Source organism: Tetrahymena thermophila (genome assembly GCF_000189635.1).
Source record: "Tetrahymena thermophila SB210 genomic scaffold scf_8254479, whole genome shotgun sequence".
In the NCBI taxonomy this organism is placed as follows: domain Eukaryota; phylum Ciliophora; class Oligohymenophorea; order Hymenostomatida; family Tetrahymenidae; genus Tetrahymena; species Tetrahymena thermophila.
The window spans coordinates 190,910-205,771 of NW_002476254.1; the positions used below are offsets into that span (position 1 = coordinate 190,910).

Below are 14,862 nucleotides of genomic sequence, written 5' to 3' on the forward strand. Positions count from 1 at the left end.
ATGTAAATCAATTTATTTACATTTATTACTTATTCTATTTATAATTCTAAAAGATTACATTCATAAGTAAATTTAAAAATAAAATTGTTAAGGATAACCTATTATTCTAAAATAACAAAAAAAAAAATGAATAATGTTTATTAATGAGAACTAAAAATTTTTGGGAAATCTTCTTATCATTAAATTAATAAATTTTTCTTAAAAAAAAAAATTAATCACAAGATTATATATACATTATATATTTAAAATAAGATCATCATTTTTACTTGAACTATACTAAACATAACATAATTAAACGTTTAAAAAAAATATTATTTTTTAAACTTTTCTTAGATTTTTTGTATAAAATATTTTTATTTCAAATATTGGAATTTTTAATTGTATGGACATGTAAGTATTCTTTCTTTTTTTTACTAATTTTATTTTCTTTAATTGATAATATGGTGTACTATATCAAAAAGGAGCATTTTATTTACAAAAGGACTAAAATTTTCTATTAAATTTCTTTTTAAATTTTTTTTGATAATAAAAGATATTCATAATAAAGATATTTTAATTAACTACAATTCGAATTTAAAGAGAATTGAATTATATTTCAAAAAATAAAAGTAATTTTTAATTTATACGAAAAATATTTATTTAGATTTCACATTATTATTTGAATTAATAGTTTTAAATATTATTTTGTTAATATACAAAGCTAATTTATTTTTAAAGGAAATAAAATAATAATATATATTTTATAAATTTATTAATTTAATTACTTCTCATTTAAACTATATATTTCTATTATATAAAGTTTGTTTAATGTTAAAATCTTTAGTTCCATATTATAAAATATTCTTAATAATTTTGATTTTTTTAATGAATTTTTAATAAGCTTTTAACTTAGAATGAAAAAAATATAAAATTTAATATTTTGGGATTCATTCATTTACTTTTAAAAATAGAAGGAGATATTTTCAAACAAAAAAACATTATGCTTATATATATTATTTTATGTTTTTTACAAGAATTTCCTTTTTCAGTAGATATATAGATATTAAAATTAATGAATGAAAGAATGTGATGGATAAATAAATTACTTTCTTAAAAATAAAAAACAAAACAACAGATAAAATATAGTTAACTTAATTTAATTAAAAGTTTATAATAATATATTTATTAATTTAGTTTTTCATAACTGCCTTGCATGTAATATTTTGAGTTCGAATATTCAAATCGTTAATTGTGTTGGTATTTAAGCATGTAATTATTTATTTATGTATGTATGAAGGTATATTTATATGATCTTTCTATTCAACATAATTTACTTGTTTTGTTTATTTTAATTAGTAATTTTATTTACTTTATAAAAAAGGAGGATTATATTTACCAGAAAAGAACTGATATTTTCAATAAATGATTTATATTAAATTGTTTTGTGATAATTAAAAGTATTTATTAATGAAAGATATTTTGAAGGATCAAAAGTTAAGTTTAAAGAAAAATTGAAGGATTTGAATGAAGATTCAATACATAAGTGGTTTTCTCAGTCATAAGATTTTCTGATGTTATTATTATTGTTAACCCATCTAGGAGGAGTAGGTGGTCTTTTCTTTAAAGCTTCATCATCTTCAATCCAGTAATGTTGTTGAGCTGCTTCAGAAGGATAAATAAGTTTGGGAATAATTTCAAAATTATTTCTTAAAATGAGAACGGCACCTGCATTTTTATGTCTACCACAATAGTCAGTGGCACTAAATACAGTGATCAACTTACCACCTGCAAAACGTTCAAATCCATCCATTACACATTCATGAGCACGGATAATCATACTCAAATTGTTTGTTTACAAGAACTAGTTTACTCTATCAGGGCCAAATTTCACGATATTACCAGAACCAACAGGATCTCTGATACTATTAGGATGAATACCAAGCTCTTAATCAGATTCAGTAGGATCTGACCATAAAATATCTACAACTAATTATTAATCAGGGGTGTTAACTTCATGAATAACTTCAAGAGGACGTTGAAGATTTTCAATTTCATGAATATAGTGTAATGAGCTACCAATACCACCATGCAAGCAAATAATTTTGTCTTCAATAATTGTTGCAAGAGGTAGCCATTCAAAAAGTCTATTTACTCTATTAAAAACTGAATCATCATCGCTTGGATCTTCACCCAATCTATGATTACACTCATCACTAAATCCAAATCTATTGAAATATAAAAATAAAGTTATAATATATTTTAAAATATTTAAAAAAGAATTCTACCCATTATTGATCCATTTGTCTTCATGGTTACCACGGATAAGATGTATTTAGTTGGGGTACTTTACTTTAAGAGCCAAAAGAAGACAAATAGTTTCAAGGGAATGAGAACCTCTATCTACGAAATCACCTAAGAAAAGGTAATCAAAACTTTCTATATCACCATCCTAACCATTTTCACAAGGAGATCCCCATAAATCAAAGAATCTCATTAAATCACTATATTAACCGTGGATATCACCGAAAATTTTCAAAGGTGCTCTAACTGTTTTTATTAATTTAGTGAAAAATTGAGAACTGATTAGTCATGTTAAATATTAATAAATTACCTCTAAGAACCATTGGTTATTAACGAATTATATCTTCAGCTTTATCACATAATTCAATAATTTGTTAAGAAGTGAATCTAAAAATAACATTTTCTGGAAGGTTAATGAACATCTTAGGCTATAATAAATGCTATATGAATTAGTGATGGATAGCACTTGTATCAGTAGGGTTCTTGTAAATTCCATTATTTGAGTAGTTGATCATATTATTGACTTTTCCTTTTTTCTTCATATCTGACATTTTGTTGGTTTCATCAGCCTGTAATGCAGGAAGGAATGTTAGTGGTTTGCTCTAAATCTATCCGCCTCCAAGAGTAGTTTGCTTCATAGGAGCAAGGTTATTAGGTTTATTAGGATTCTATATGCCTCCCATAGTGTATGATCCACCAGGCATTTATTATTATGCCATGAGAACTGGAGAAACAGGACCTTAGATAGAAGGGGAAGTGTTCGGAGTACTAAATCCAGACCTAATAGAGCTATTATTTGAATTAGCATTTGTGCTAGAGTCATTCAAACTAGGAGAAATAGGACTTTTATAAAAAAAATGTATAAATATGTATTTATAAATTTTGGTAAATTAATATTTACGAATGAGGCTATGAAGGGAGAGTGCTATTATTACTGTTGTTTGTGTACTATATCACCTTGTTAGTGAGATCACTGTTCGATTAGAAAATTTTAAGTAGGTTGATACGAGTTATTTAGTCAGTGGGAATATTAGGAGACTCAAGTTCGAAACCTCCATAAACGTATACAGAATTATCAACAATCCAAGAACCGTGGCGGAAACGTTAGATTGAGTTAAAACGTAACCATTCAGAAGTTTCGGTATCATAGACTTCCATACCTAAATGCTCTCCAACATTATTAGTACGACCACCAATAATCAAAAGAAGTTTTCCTAAGAAAGCTGAAGAGTGTTGATAACGACCTGTAGGTTAATCTTTATCACCTTTAGAAGGAGCGCGTACCCAATCCCATCTGCCATCACGGTGGCGACGTAAGCCCCATGTATCGCTTAAAGCTGATTGATCATTTGAACGACCACCAAAAATAACAACCATACCATTAGCACTTCCTTATTAACAGAGAGATGCACTATGATAGACACGAACTCTGGGATTTTCTTGCTTACTGCCATCAATTTTAGACCAATTAAAAGGGCTTTTCTCAACATTCAAGTACCAACAATCGTTAACAGGCTCTTAACCAGTGTTACCACCAAATACTACTAGGTATGGTTTAGTATATGTAATAGTGTGGCCATAACGTCTTCCAGGCGTTTGACCAACTACTGGAACTATTGTCCATAAACCAGTATCATCAGAGCCACGTAAATCTAGCAAGTATAAATCATCTGAAGCTAAACTTCCACCTATAATTAAAAGTTGAAGATAAATCGAAATGAAACATAAGTGAATGATTGATTATCTAATTTGGAAAAATTGTTAAATATATTAGATAATTGATTGAAAATTCAAAAATTTTTAAGTTCATATTGGGATGCAATTCAACAAACTATTATATTAAATTAAATTAAAAATAATAATAAAACTATTTTAGCTTCAGGATGACGATGAAGATGATGATATGAAAAAATGATTAATATATTTTGAAATTGAAAGAATGTTTGTTAAATAAATTAAATTTAATATTTTCTTTTATATTTGTATTTTTATAATCTAATTAATTTTTTGTTTTATTTAAGTAGAAATTTACCCTTGATTTTATAATAGTTAATTAATTAATTAATTAACTTATTCTTAACCTAAATATTTTGATAATTTTTAAAATGATTTATTAATTAATTTAAATATTCATTTTTATGCTCGAAATAATTGCTTATAATTTAATAAACTATCTCATTAAATTTTTTATAAGAATTTTAATCGTTTTTAAAGTAAATAAAGAATGAAAGAACTGTCTCCTTCCTTAAGTGTCAACATATCCTATTAATTTTATATTTAAAAAATTTTTTCTAGAAATCATCATCTTCATCTCCATTCGAGAGCTGATTGTATTATTGACTGATTGACTCATTCATTCATTAATTCCCTTATTCGTCGACCAATTGATCGATCGTTTCCTCATCTCACTAAGTAAGTATTCGTTTAACAGTCAATCTTTCGTTTGATGTTATTCTTTCATTTTTATCTTTTAGCTTTTTTCATTGATAATTTAATCATTTCTAAGTTCAGCTGAGGTTTAGTTTATTGCTTTAATAGTTGAAGACGATGAGGGCTAACTAACTAACTAACAAGTGGCTAATTAGTTGATTGAATGTTTATGTGAGTTGTTGAATTGCGTGTTTGAAATGTTTCAAAAGTTAAAGAATATCCATTACTGCCTAATAAAATTAAGAAAATAGTAAAATCAAAACACAGCCACAATTCTCACTCGCTTATTTGAACGGTGAAGGGCGTCTTCAAATAATAATAAATTGAAAAGAAGAAGAAACAACAAAACCTAAGAAAGAGAAGACCTTAGATGATTATTTGTATTGATAGAATAAATTAAAAAGCAAGAAAGTATATTTTAGACTAATTTTTTTTATGAGAAAGAAAAGTATTTAACTCTTGAGAAAAAATATGCGTTTCATATTGTTTTTTATTTGTTTGTTTATTAGATTTAAACATTAGAAGTATTTGGCTTTTTAAATCTACTCTCTTTATCTATTTATCTCTCTTTCTTTAAAATATTATCCTTGTATGTTTCTAAATTGCTTGTGATTCAATTCATATATTTAGTTTTTTTTTGATTTATTTGTTGCTATTTTTGAATTGGTATTTTTATTGCAAAAATACAAAATATTGTTTTTTATTGTTTCCTTCTTAGCATTCTAAAAAATTTTGAATTTATTATTACCTCCAGTTGCACCGCCATAGACTACAATCTAATTTATTTCTACTGCTACTGCTGCGTGGGCTGCTCTGGGAGAAGGCTAAGCTCCAGTTGCTTATATTATTAGTTACATAAAGTTAATAGATCGTTTTATATATTAAAAATTCCATGCATCTCATTTTTTTTTAAGTTTAACTCTTTTCATCACACAATACTTTTTAAGATTAACTTATAAAATTTAGTGATTTTTAGATAAGGATTCTAATGATACATCTCTTAAGATTTGTTACAAGCAAAAGCTAATAATTAAAATGGTATTTTCTTTCAATTTAATTTTTAGGGATATAAAATTGAAATGAAATTCTTTCACATCACTTTTGCATGCAATATTGATTGATATTTTTCAATAGCTAGCTTAAATTTCAAAGTCCTATGCGAAGTGAGAGTTAATTCATAAAATATTCAAGTTTGTATATTAAGCATAATTAAGATGCATGGAAACAAAAAAAAAGAAGAGCATAATAATTACTATCTATCTTTTTCCAAATTCTTGTTTGCACATCAAAAGAATATGTTTCTCCAGTTATTGAGAATCTTCCAGTGTCACCTGTAGCACCTCCGAATAAAATAGCCTTTCCTTTTGTTATGAAGGTAATTGTATGCCCAAAACGAGCTTGAGGCATGGTTCCTAATGCTTCTAATTTTTCCATATCTGCTAATCTTAAAATTTGTTGAGGTTAGAGTTGTTTCTTTATTTAATATTTATGAGCCTTTTTCTTTTGTCTCTATGTACTTCTATTTGTTTTCTTAAAATGTTCTATATTTTTTTATTTGGCTATATAATTCAATCAAATTTTTTTTTTCTATCTAATTTATCTTTATTATTTCAATTAATATCAAGAGAAAAATAAGACGATTGATTTCAATTTTGATTATCTTTTACTAATTTATTAAGTTCTTATTTATATTGATTATTATTATATTAGTAGTCAAAGTTAATTAGATTATTAATTACTGCTTGTTTCTTATTTTTTTATTTTTAATTAAATAATTATTATTAAATTTTTGATTTTATTTTTAAATTTCAATTGACTTGATTGAATTTAATTAAAAAACCAATCTTCCCACACTTTTCCCTACAACTTTTTTTGAACTTTTAAATTTTCATAATAAGTAAATCTCTTGGCTTCATTATAAATTTCAAATTTAAGTCTTTTTAGTTAAAAATTCAATTTAATTTAAATGCATATCATTCCTACTTATCTATTAAATTTTTGATTTGATTAAATTCATTTTGTTAATCTAAGAACATACATTTAAAGCATTAAAATAATTTTTAGTTTTTTATAAAAAAGTTCATATCTAAATAAAAGAATTTTTTACGAAATATTATTCATGCATGAATTTATTGATTATTTGTTTATTTGGCAATTAATTTCAAAATTAAAATTTTTTGTATTTTTTATACATTTTGAATTTACAAATAAAATGCATTACATTTCTAATTTTACATGTTCAATTACAAAAAATAAATGTAATCTACGATTAACAAGTAGAACGTAGGAAACATTTTTTAAAGTACAAGGAGTATAACATATTATATTTTGTTTGAACTATGGCTATTAAATAAATGAAATATATGATAAATTATTCAAATCAATACTCATTATTTGAATCATCTATCAAGCAAATTCAAATATTAAATTCTTACCAGAATTAATAGATTAAAAGTACAAAAATAATTTTTTGAATCTATTTTAAAATAAATTTGACTGATTTCATTTTTCTATTTTAATTTATTTTAATTTCATAATTTGATAATGATAATAATAAAGTTTGAATAAACTATTTAATTTTTATGATTCATAGTATCTTTTTAAATACTAAAAAATTTTTAAAACTATTTTTATTGACTTATTCAAATATTTTGTGGCTTCTGTTGATTAAAATGATTAAATATTTGGATAAGAATATTTTTTATTTATAAAAATTACTTAATATAATAATAAATATTCAAATGATTAAATAGTAATATGTTTGATTTATTTTTCTATATCAAATAAATTCTGATAAGAATATATAAACTAATATTAAAATAGAAAATAAATAATTAATTTGTTTCTAAATTTAACATCAGAAGTTAATTTTTTTGTAAAATGGTTAATATTGTACCAACATATTTTTGGTTTTGATTTTATTTGAATTTCATTAATTTAATAATCTATTTCTTACCAAATAAAAAGAACATAGATTCTATAAAATTCAAATGATTAAAATTTTGAATTATTTATAATCATTCTATTTTATTTATGTCATTTTAATTTGTTGCTAACTTAATAATTTTGTTTAGTGACTTATTTAAAATCTAGGTTAGGAAGAATTTTAAGATTAAGACCTTCATTTTCTTCACATTTTAAATCAGGATTTATTAAATATTTTACATTATCTTTTAAGGCAGGACGATTATAATATTAAGGACTCTTTTAATTATTTCTGTCTATGTTTTAAGGAGAATTGCTTCTAACACGAATATTTTTCATCTTTTTTAACATTATCTCTTCTAGTTTGTTAGGATTTTATGCTTTTGCTATTTTTTCTTCAAGCAACTAAAGATTGTCTTTCTTAAATTTTTATTTAATAATAGCTAAAGGTACATCTACAAGTTGAGGAATTGGAGCCTTAGGAAAATTATGTCTTAAATTCAAAGGTTTAACTGAATTAGGGGATAGAGCCTTAATTGTACTGAAATAAGCTTTGGTAACCTTATTCTGTTCTTCTTGCTAAACTTAAGTTGCAAAAAAATCAGTAAATTCTATTTATTTTTAATTTAAAATATCATCTTTCATATTTTATTCTTCCTATTCTAGCATACCACTATATTGAGAAATATCAGTTAAATTTAGAAGATCTTTACTATCTCCAGCTCTAAAAACTTTTATGTTACTTTTAAATATCTTTCCAAATAAATTTTCACTTTCTTAAGGTATTATCTATCTCTCTTTTTCTTCTTTTTCTGCCTTTTCAGTAGCTCTTTTGATAGCTTCTTTAGATAATATTTTCCGAATAAAAAATTTAGATCTATCTTATTAATTTTACTCCTAAAATAATATTTTAAATGATAATTAATATAAAATTATTTCTAATTTCAATTACAATTAATTCTCATAACATTTTGGAAATTCATTTTTAGTTTTTGAAAATATATTTGATAGAAATTTAGCTAGGATTTAGAATTATTAATTCTAAAATTTTCCAAACCAAAAAATATAAAAAAGATTTTGAATTAAATGGTTTTAAAATATGTTTATATTTTAAAGTTTATGCATACATTATTTAGGCAAATCAATAATTTAGAGTTTTTTTATCTATTTTAAAATATATCAATTAACACTAAAGATTTAAAAAGCAACTGAATCTAAATATTTATTCATTAATCAATAGCTAGCTACAAAAATATTTTGCAAAATGATATGGTAATAAATTTAATATTTTACCTCTTGAATTTTATTCTCATTCTATTTTATCATTTACATGAATGGTTTTTATCTTGAATTGAAATGAGCATATGATAATTCCCATGGTTTGAATTACTCTAAACTAAATTTTGATTAGCTTTGCAGATCACGAGATGGAGACTTACTACCCTTTGTAATAAAATTTAGTTAAGAATATTTCTCAATGTACTCTCTTTGTAATCTTTTTTTTTCTTCTTACAATTCCTTTGTCAAAATAGTATTTATATCGACTGATAATTTAATTTTTTAAGCAGGTACATTAATTTATTTATCATTATCAACCTTTATTTACTTCTACTTTGTAGGAACTCTAAATGCTTGCATAGAATCGATTTTATTAGGTATCTTTATATAATAATTTTGTCAAATACAATTTGAAATATGTGATAATTAAAAGGTATTAATTATATTTATTATATTACCTACAGGTTCAATATCTTCACTCCAATTTAAGGCATAATTGTATTCGCAATCACAAATCGAAATATATTACTGTGCAATATATTAAACTAGTGTTAATGTATGAAGACTATTTGTTTTCAGAAAGTATTCTTAATTTTCTCTTTTTTCTATTAATGATAGAGTATTTTTTAGTATTTTTCTTAGGACTGTGTCTACTTGTTAATATCCATCTCCAATTTAAATACTTAATAAATCCATTTATATTTGAAATTTATTTAAACTTCTTTGAAATAAATAAAATCAAAATAATATTTGAATAGATAAATTGATCAATTATCACAATATTTTATGTAAATGTAGAATTTTAATTAATTTTACAGATTAAATTTCTAGATAGAATAATTAAGCAAACAATTTTCAATGAATAATTCAAACACTATTAGTAAATGAAATAAAATAATACAAACAATAACACAAGCTGATGGTTATTTTAAGAAAAAAATATATAGATAGATAGGTAGAGTATTGGTTTCATTTTTTATATCTAAAAATAATTGATTTTTATGAGAAAAAAATAAAAAGATGCTTTCGCTAAGCAGTAAAGCATCTCATTAATTTTCACTTCATTGTGTAAGGTTGACTATATTTTCAGGATTGTATTTAGCATAACGAGTTTCATTTCTCTTAAGGATACCTTCAATAGGACCTAAAAGACGCTTAAATGTATCGTGATCAAGATACATAAGTTTTACATCGGTCTTTATCATAAATATTAATAAATTATTTAATAAAACCCTAAATAAGTAGATAAAAAGATAAATAAATTTATTACGGTAGCAATAACGTTTGCTTGTCTAGGAATGTTTTTAACCAAAGCAAGTTCACCGAAATAATCACCCTCTTTGTACTCATAAACTTAAACTTCGTGTCCATTTTCTTTTTAAAAATTTTTAAAATATCATTAAATTTCGAATAAAAAAAATGTAAAGCAAACCTGTTTTGGTGGCTTTTAATTGACCTTCTTCAATCATATAGAAATACTTTCCTTCCTCGCCCTTTTTTAATTCATAAATTTATTTTAATATTTTAAAAAACTGTGTTTCATACTTCTCTGATAACATATTCACCAGCTTTATGCTTAATATCCCTTATACCATCTGCAAGATGAACACGTTCATAAGGATCCATAGAGTCAAGCAATTCTACTTTTTGAAGAGTTTATTCGAATCTTTCTCTTCTTTTTATGGCAGACTCTTTAACAATATTATTGAAGCATTCTCTATCTAAAGAAAATAGAATGCTATCAGTCTTAGCTTTAATAGAAGCAGCTCTAGGAGCATTATATAATAATGCAAGTTCACCAAAAGCTTCACCTGGCATATAGGTCTTAAGGTAGGTATCTTCTGCATCTTTTGAGAATTTTTTATAACAGTCTAACTCACCTTAATCTACAACATATAAATTATCACCATCTTCTCCCTATTTAATAATCCAATCTCCAGGGCTAGTTATAATTTTAAAGAAAATTTATAGATGGGAAAATTATTAAAAATATTTGTTTAAATTATGAAGTTTTATAGTCAAATAAATAAATTTTTTATTTTTAAAAAAATAAACTAAGTTTATTTATTTATTTAGTTTGCTTGTAAATATAATTTGCAAATTATTTTGATTATCAAAAAGTTTAGCTATTTATTTTTTGAATAAAAAATACTCTTATTTAAACTCCTAATTTCGATAGAAAGTTTTTTTTAATGTTCAAAGCTTATTTAAAAAGAATAAGAATTATTTAAATAATAATTATGCGTTATTGTTACAATCATGCAAGCATCTTAATTTTATATGATTATTTATTTTCTTTGTTAAAAAAATAATGAAATCGAAATAAATTTTATTTTTTTTATATTTAAAATTTCATAAATGAATTTTATACCTGAATTTAACTTCTGTCATTGCATTAACTACTATTTCTCTTTCTTTTTCGTCAAGAGCTTAAAACATAAAAGCTTACATTAAACGATGTTCAATTCTTTTCTTTTATTCTTCCTCCTTGTGAACTACTTTTGGAACATAAGATCCCTTTTTATTGAATGATCCATAAGCTTCAGCACTAACTGAAGCGCGCATTCCTTTGCCTTTATTTTTTTACTACTATTAAATGATATGATGTTCAACTGAGTCATGATCTTCATCCTCGTCATCTTCTTCGCTGTCAAGATTAGGATGTTCATAATTATCAGGAATTTTAGCTGGCAAAAAATCAAAGTCTTATTAAGATTCTCCTACTTAGATGTTTGTTTTCTAATTAATATTTATTGTATTTTTTTAAGTTATTAAAAAAAGATGTTTTATTAATAAATAGGCTGATAGAAAATCAACTGAACCAGTTATTTAACAAAAAAAACTCAAATTATTTTAAATTCGTTCTCAATTATTTCAATATTGATTGCACATTTATGAATGAATGAAAAATGATGCTTCTAATTTCAGTATTGATTCTAGTTATTAATTCTTTGAATATTTATAAATGGCTTTTTAAGATTTATCATTGTTATTAAAAAACATAACACTTTTTGCATGCTAAAAGCTTTGACAAAATATTTGTTAAATAAATAGTCTGTCTCATCGTTTCATTATTTAAAAATCCTTACTAAGTTGGAAGAAGAAGGAATATCTTCTCCTTATGCTAATCTTGAACCTTTCTCTTAGAACCAGTTTACTGAGTACTATACCTATTAAATTAAAATTTTTACTTTATGATTTGCTATTTTATAAAAATTCACCCATAAGTGTTTTTAAAATTATTAACACAAATATTTTTTTTTATGATTATTTAATTATAGTTCTTTCGTTCTGCCTTTTATAAATACTTTCATATTGAACTTGATACTTTTGTATGCACTTTCGATGCAAAATATTTTTTGATAGGTAATTGGATATATTTTTAAATGTAGCTGTTCCCTTGAACGTATTACTGCATTAAAAACTGAAATTCTTAAATTTGTAACTTAAGACTTATGATAGATGAAAAGTATGTTCTGCTTTGAAATAACCAATTTTATTATCAATACTTAGGGTTCCATAAAATATAAAATAATTATTGATGGATGGATACATAGTTTTCTGGCATATCAACTAGCAAATCGATAATTAAGCGCTCGATGACAGGGTTGATACGAGCTAAGTAATCACGCATTTAGTTTTCTTTGCTCATTTCTACTTCGATAAATAATTAATGTACCTTTTTAAATAAAGTATTGAATTTTTTATTTGTTTATAATAATTTTCTTTTCTTTAAGATTATTTATTGTTTTGCAAAATTTTAATAACTTTTACTGTTTTCGTTTTTAGTTATTTTTCTTATTTATTAGATAGTAAAAAATTTATTTTTATTTAAGCATCCAAACAAATATAATTACTTAATCATCAAAGTATTGTTATTATTTATTTATTAAAATTTTTTTAAAGAAAAACTGAGCTTTATTTATCATTGATATAATTACCTCTTTATTGTATTTAGGATAAGTAAAAGCTCATATGTTTTATAATCAAATTGAGCCAAATTCTAAAATGTATTTATTATCAAAAAAAAAAGTTGAATATTTTTTTTTCTTATTCTAAATAAATTCATTTTTTTAGAATACTTATTTAAAATGGTTGTGAGAGTATATTTTTATTAAAAACTCAATTTTTTATGTATATTTCTTATGATATAAATAATTGATTGATAAAAGTTTTGATAGTAATTTAGTCTTAATATGCTTTTCAAGGTATTTTGTTGGTATTTTTCTTTAGATTATTTAATTTAAAGCATAGCAATTTATTATTTTATTTTTATTAGTATAATTAATATGATTTAACTGGTTAAATTATTTTTCAAACAATTTTATATATGAGTATATATATAAGTAAATATTTAAATTTTGATAGTTGTATTTATTATTTATAAATTAAAAGTAAAATAAATAAATATATTGAAAGATAGATATAGAATAGAAAGATAATTTATGTTATAAATACAAATAATTATAATGAGAGCTTTAGTAATTTGAAATTAAAGGTTCTTTCATTTATTTAAATGATCTTATTAAAAATAATTAATTAGGAAGTAATTAGAATTTATTTAAAAATATTAAAATGTCAAAGATCTTTTTACTATTATTATCCAGAGTTGCTCTAAATTAGCTTCAGAGGCTCTAAATCTAAATTTATAGTCTCTAGAACGTTTATAAGATTTTATAAATCTTAATTTTCTTAAAATTTTTCATTTTTATTTTTTATATTATTTAAGACATCTTATAATTATTCTTTATCTTTTTATAATTTACTAATAACCTATTCATAATTTTTTTTTTCATTTTAAAATGATTCTTGTAACCATTCTAATTACTGTTTCCAAAAATTTGGATCTTTTTCTTGCTTTAAGCTAATTTGATTTTGGTTATATTAATCTAGATTTTATAATAAATATTGTTATAATAAAAAAGAGGAGTATTATGTTTACCTGATTCTAAAGAGAAGTGTTCTTTTTATTCGAATTCCTTTTACACATTTTCTATTATATTTTAATTTTCTTTTTCTTCTTAATAAGCTTCCAATTCCTCTAAAGAATTGAGTCTAAATTAAAAATGTTTTTGATATAGTTTCATTTATTCCTACTGCTCATTAAAATAACTCTCTTCATTTTAAATTTAATCAGTTTTGTTATTAAGAGACTCTTCTATCATTTATTATAAATTCCCTTAACTTTTTTATTTAAATTATCCTTTATTTACTTAATGAAATTCCTCAATTTGTCTGATTTGATTTAAAAAACTAATTTCATTCAGATTATTGCCTAAAATCATTTAATCTTTTGTTAAATCTTAGATTGGCTTTATTTATTCAACTAATTGAAGAATTTCACTAATATTATTTAATTCTATCTTCTAATTATTCATCTTTAGCTAACTAGTTATTATATTCTATAGTATTTTCTATTTATTCTTTTAATTTTATTCTTGGCATATGTTCTCTCGCATAATAAATTCTGCCATTATTTTCTTGGCACAATCTTAAATCACATGATAGCTTATATACTATTAAGTAATTATATTTTATGAGCTGCTAGTTTACTTTAAAAATAGCAACATAAATAATATAATTAACAATTACTTAAATAATAAATGCATTTCAAGCAGACTTAAACTGATGCTATTTTTCTAATATTTCTACTGCTTATTTTAAATTAATATTAATTTTCACTAAAAATTATGCCAAAAAAATTTTTTTTGATTTTTCAACACTTATATTTCAATAATAGCAATAATTTATTGATATTTATGTAAATTAAATACAGAGATATAATAATAATTTAAATGAAATCATAGAATTTTGATGAAAACAAAAATTTTAATTATTTAGTACAATAATGATTAAAAGAGATATTTTGAATAAATTTAAATGTAATTTTTTATAATAGTTTGATTATCATTTATTTTCTTGAATAGCTCTAACTAGCTTTATTTCTCC

General features: G+C 23.0%; 4 protein-coding genes across 4 annotated transcripts; all 4 read right to left on the bottom strand. All coding sequences in view use genetic code 6, as the record gives it.

The window, feature by feature from the left end:
• Positions 1–1,531: 1,531 nt before the first annotated feature.
• TTHERM_00623060 (serine/threonine-protein phosphatase) lies at positions 1,532–6,144 on the bottom strand (the record flags this gene model as incomplete). Its single annotated transcript, XM_001022531.2, has 6 exons — positions 1,532–2,204; positions 2,265–2,526; positions 2,591–3,123; positions 3,182–3,968; positions 5,459–5,548; positions 5,964–6,144. The coding sequence occupies 6 exons, from the start codon at positions 6,142–6,144 to the stop codon at positions 1,532–1,534; spliced, it is 2,526 nt and encodes an 841-aa protein (XP_001022531.2).
• Positions 6,145–7,746: 1,602 nt separating this feature from the next.
• Positions 7,747–9,609, bottom strand: TTHERM_00623080 (hypothetical protein; the record flags this gene model as incomplete). Its single annotated transcript, XM_001022533.2, has 3 exons — positions 7,747–8,532; positions 8,929–9,294; positions 9,376–9,609. 3 exons carry the CDS (start codon positions 9,607–9,609, stop codon positions 7,747–7,749), a joined length of 1,386 nt encoding a protein of 461 aa, XP_001022533.2.
• Positions 9,610–9,974: 365 nt separating this feature from the next.
• Positions 9,975–12,565, bottom strand: TTHERM_00623090 (CAMP-dependent kinase, regulatory protein; the record flags this gene model as incomplete). Its single annotated transcript, XM_001022534.3, has 7 exons — positions 9,975–10,109; positions 10,184–10,287; positions 10,346–10,406; positions 10,459–10,855; positions 11,285–11,652; positions 12,003–12,083; positions 12,467–12,565. The coding sequence occupies 7 exons, from the start codon at positions 12,563–12,565 to the stop codon at positions 9,975–9,977; spliced, it is 1,245 nt and encodes a 414-aa protein (XP_001022534.2).
• A 926-nt stretch (positions 12,566–13,491) lies between these two features.
• On the bottom strand, positions 13,492–14,522 carry TTHERM_000623100 (hypothetical protein; the record flags this gene model as incomplete). The annotated part of the gene is made up of 2 exons (XM_012799313.1): positions 13,492–13,802; positions 13,856–14,522. 2 exons carry the CDS (start codon positions 14,520–14,522, stop codon positions 13,492–13,494), a joined length of 978 nt encoding a protein of 325 aa, XP_012654767.1.
• Between the last annotated feature and the right edge of the window lie 340 nt (positions 14,523–14,862).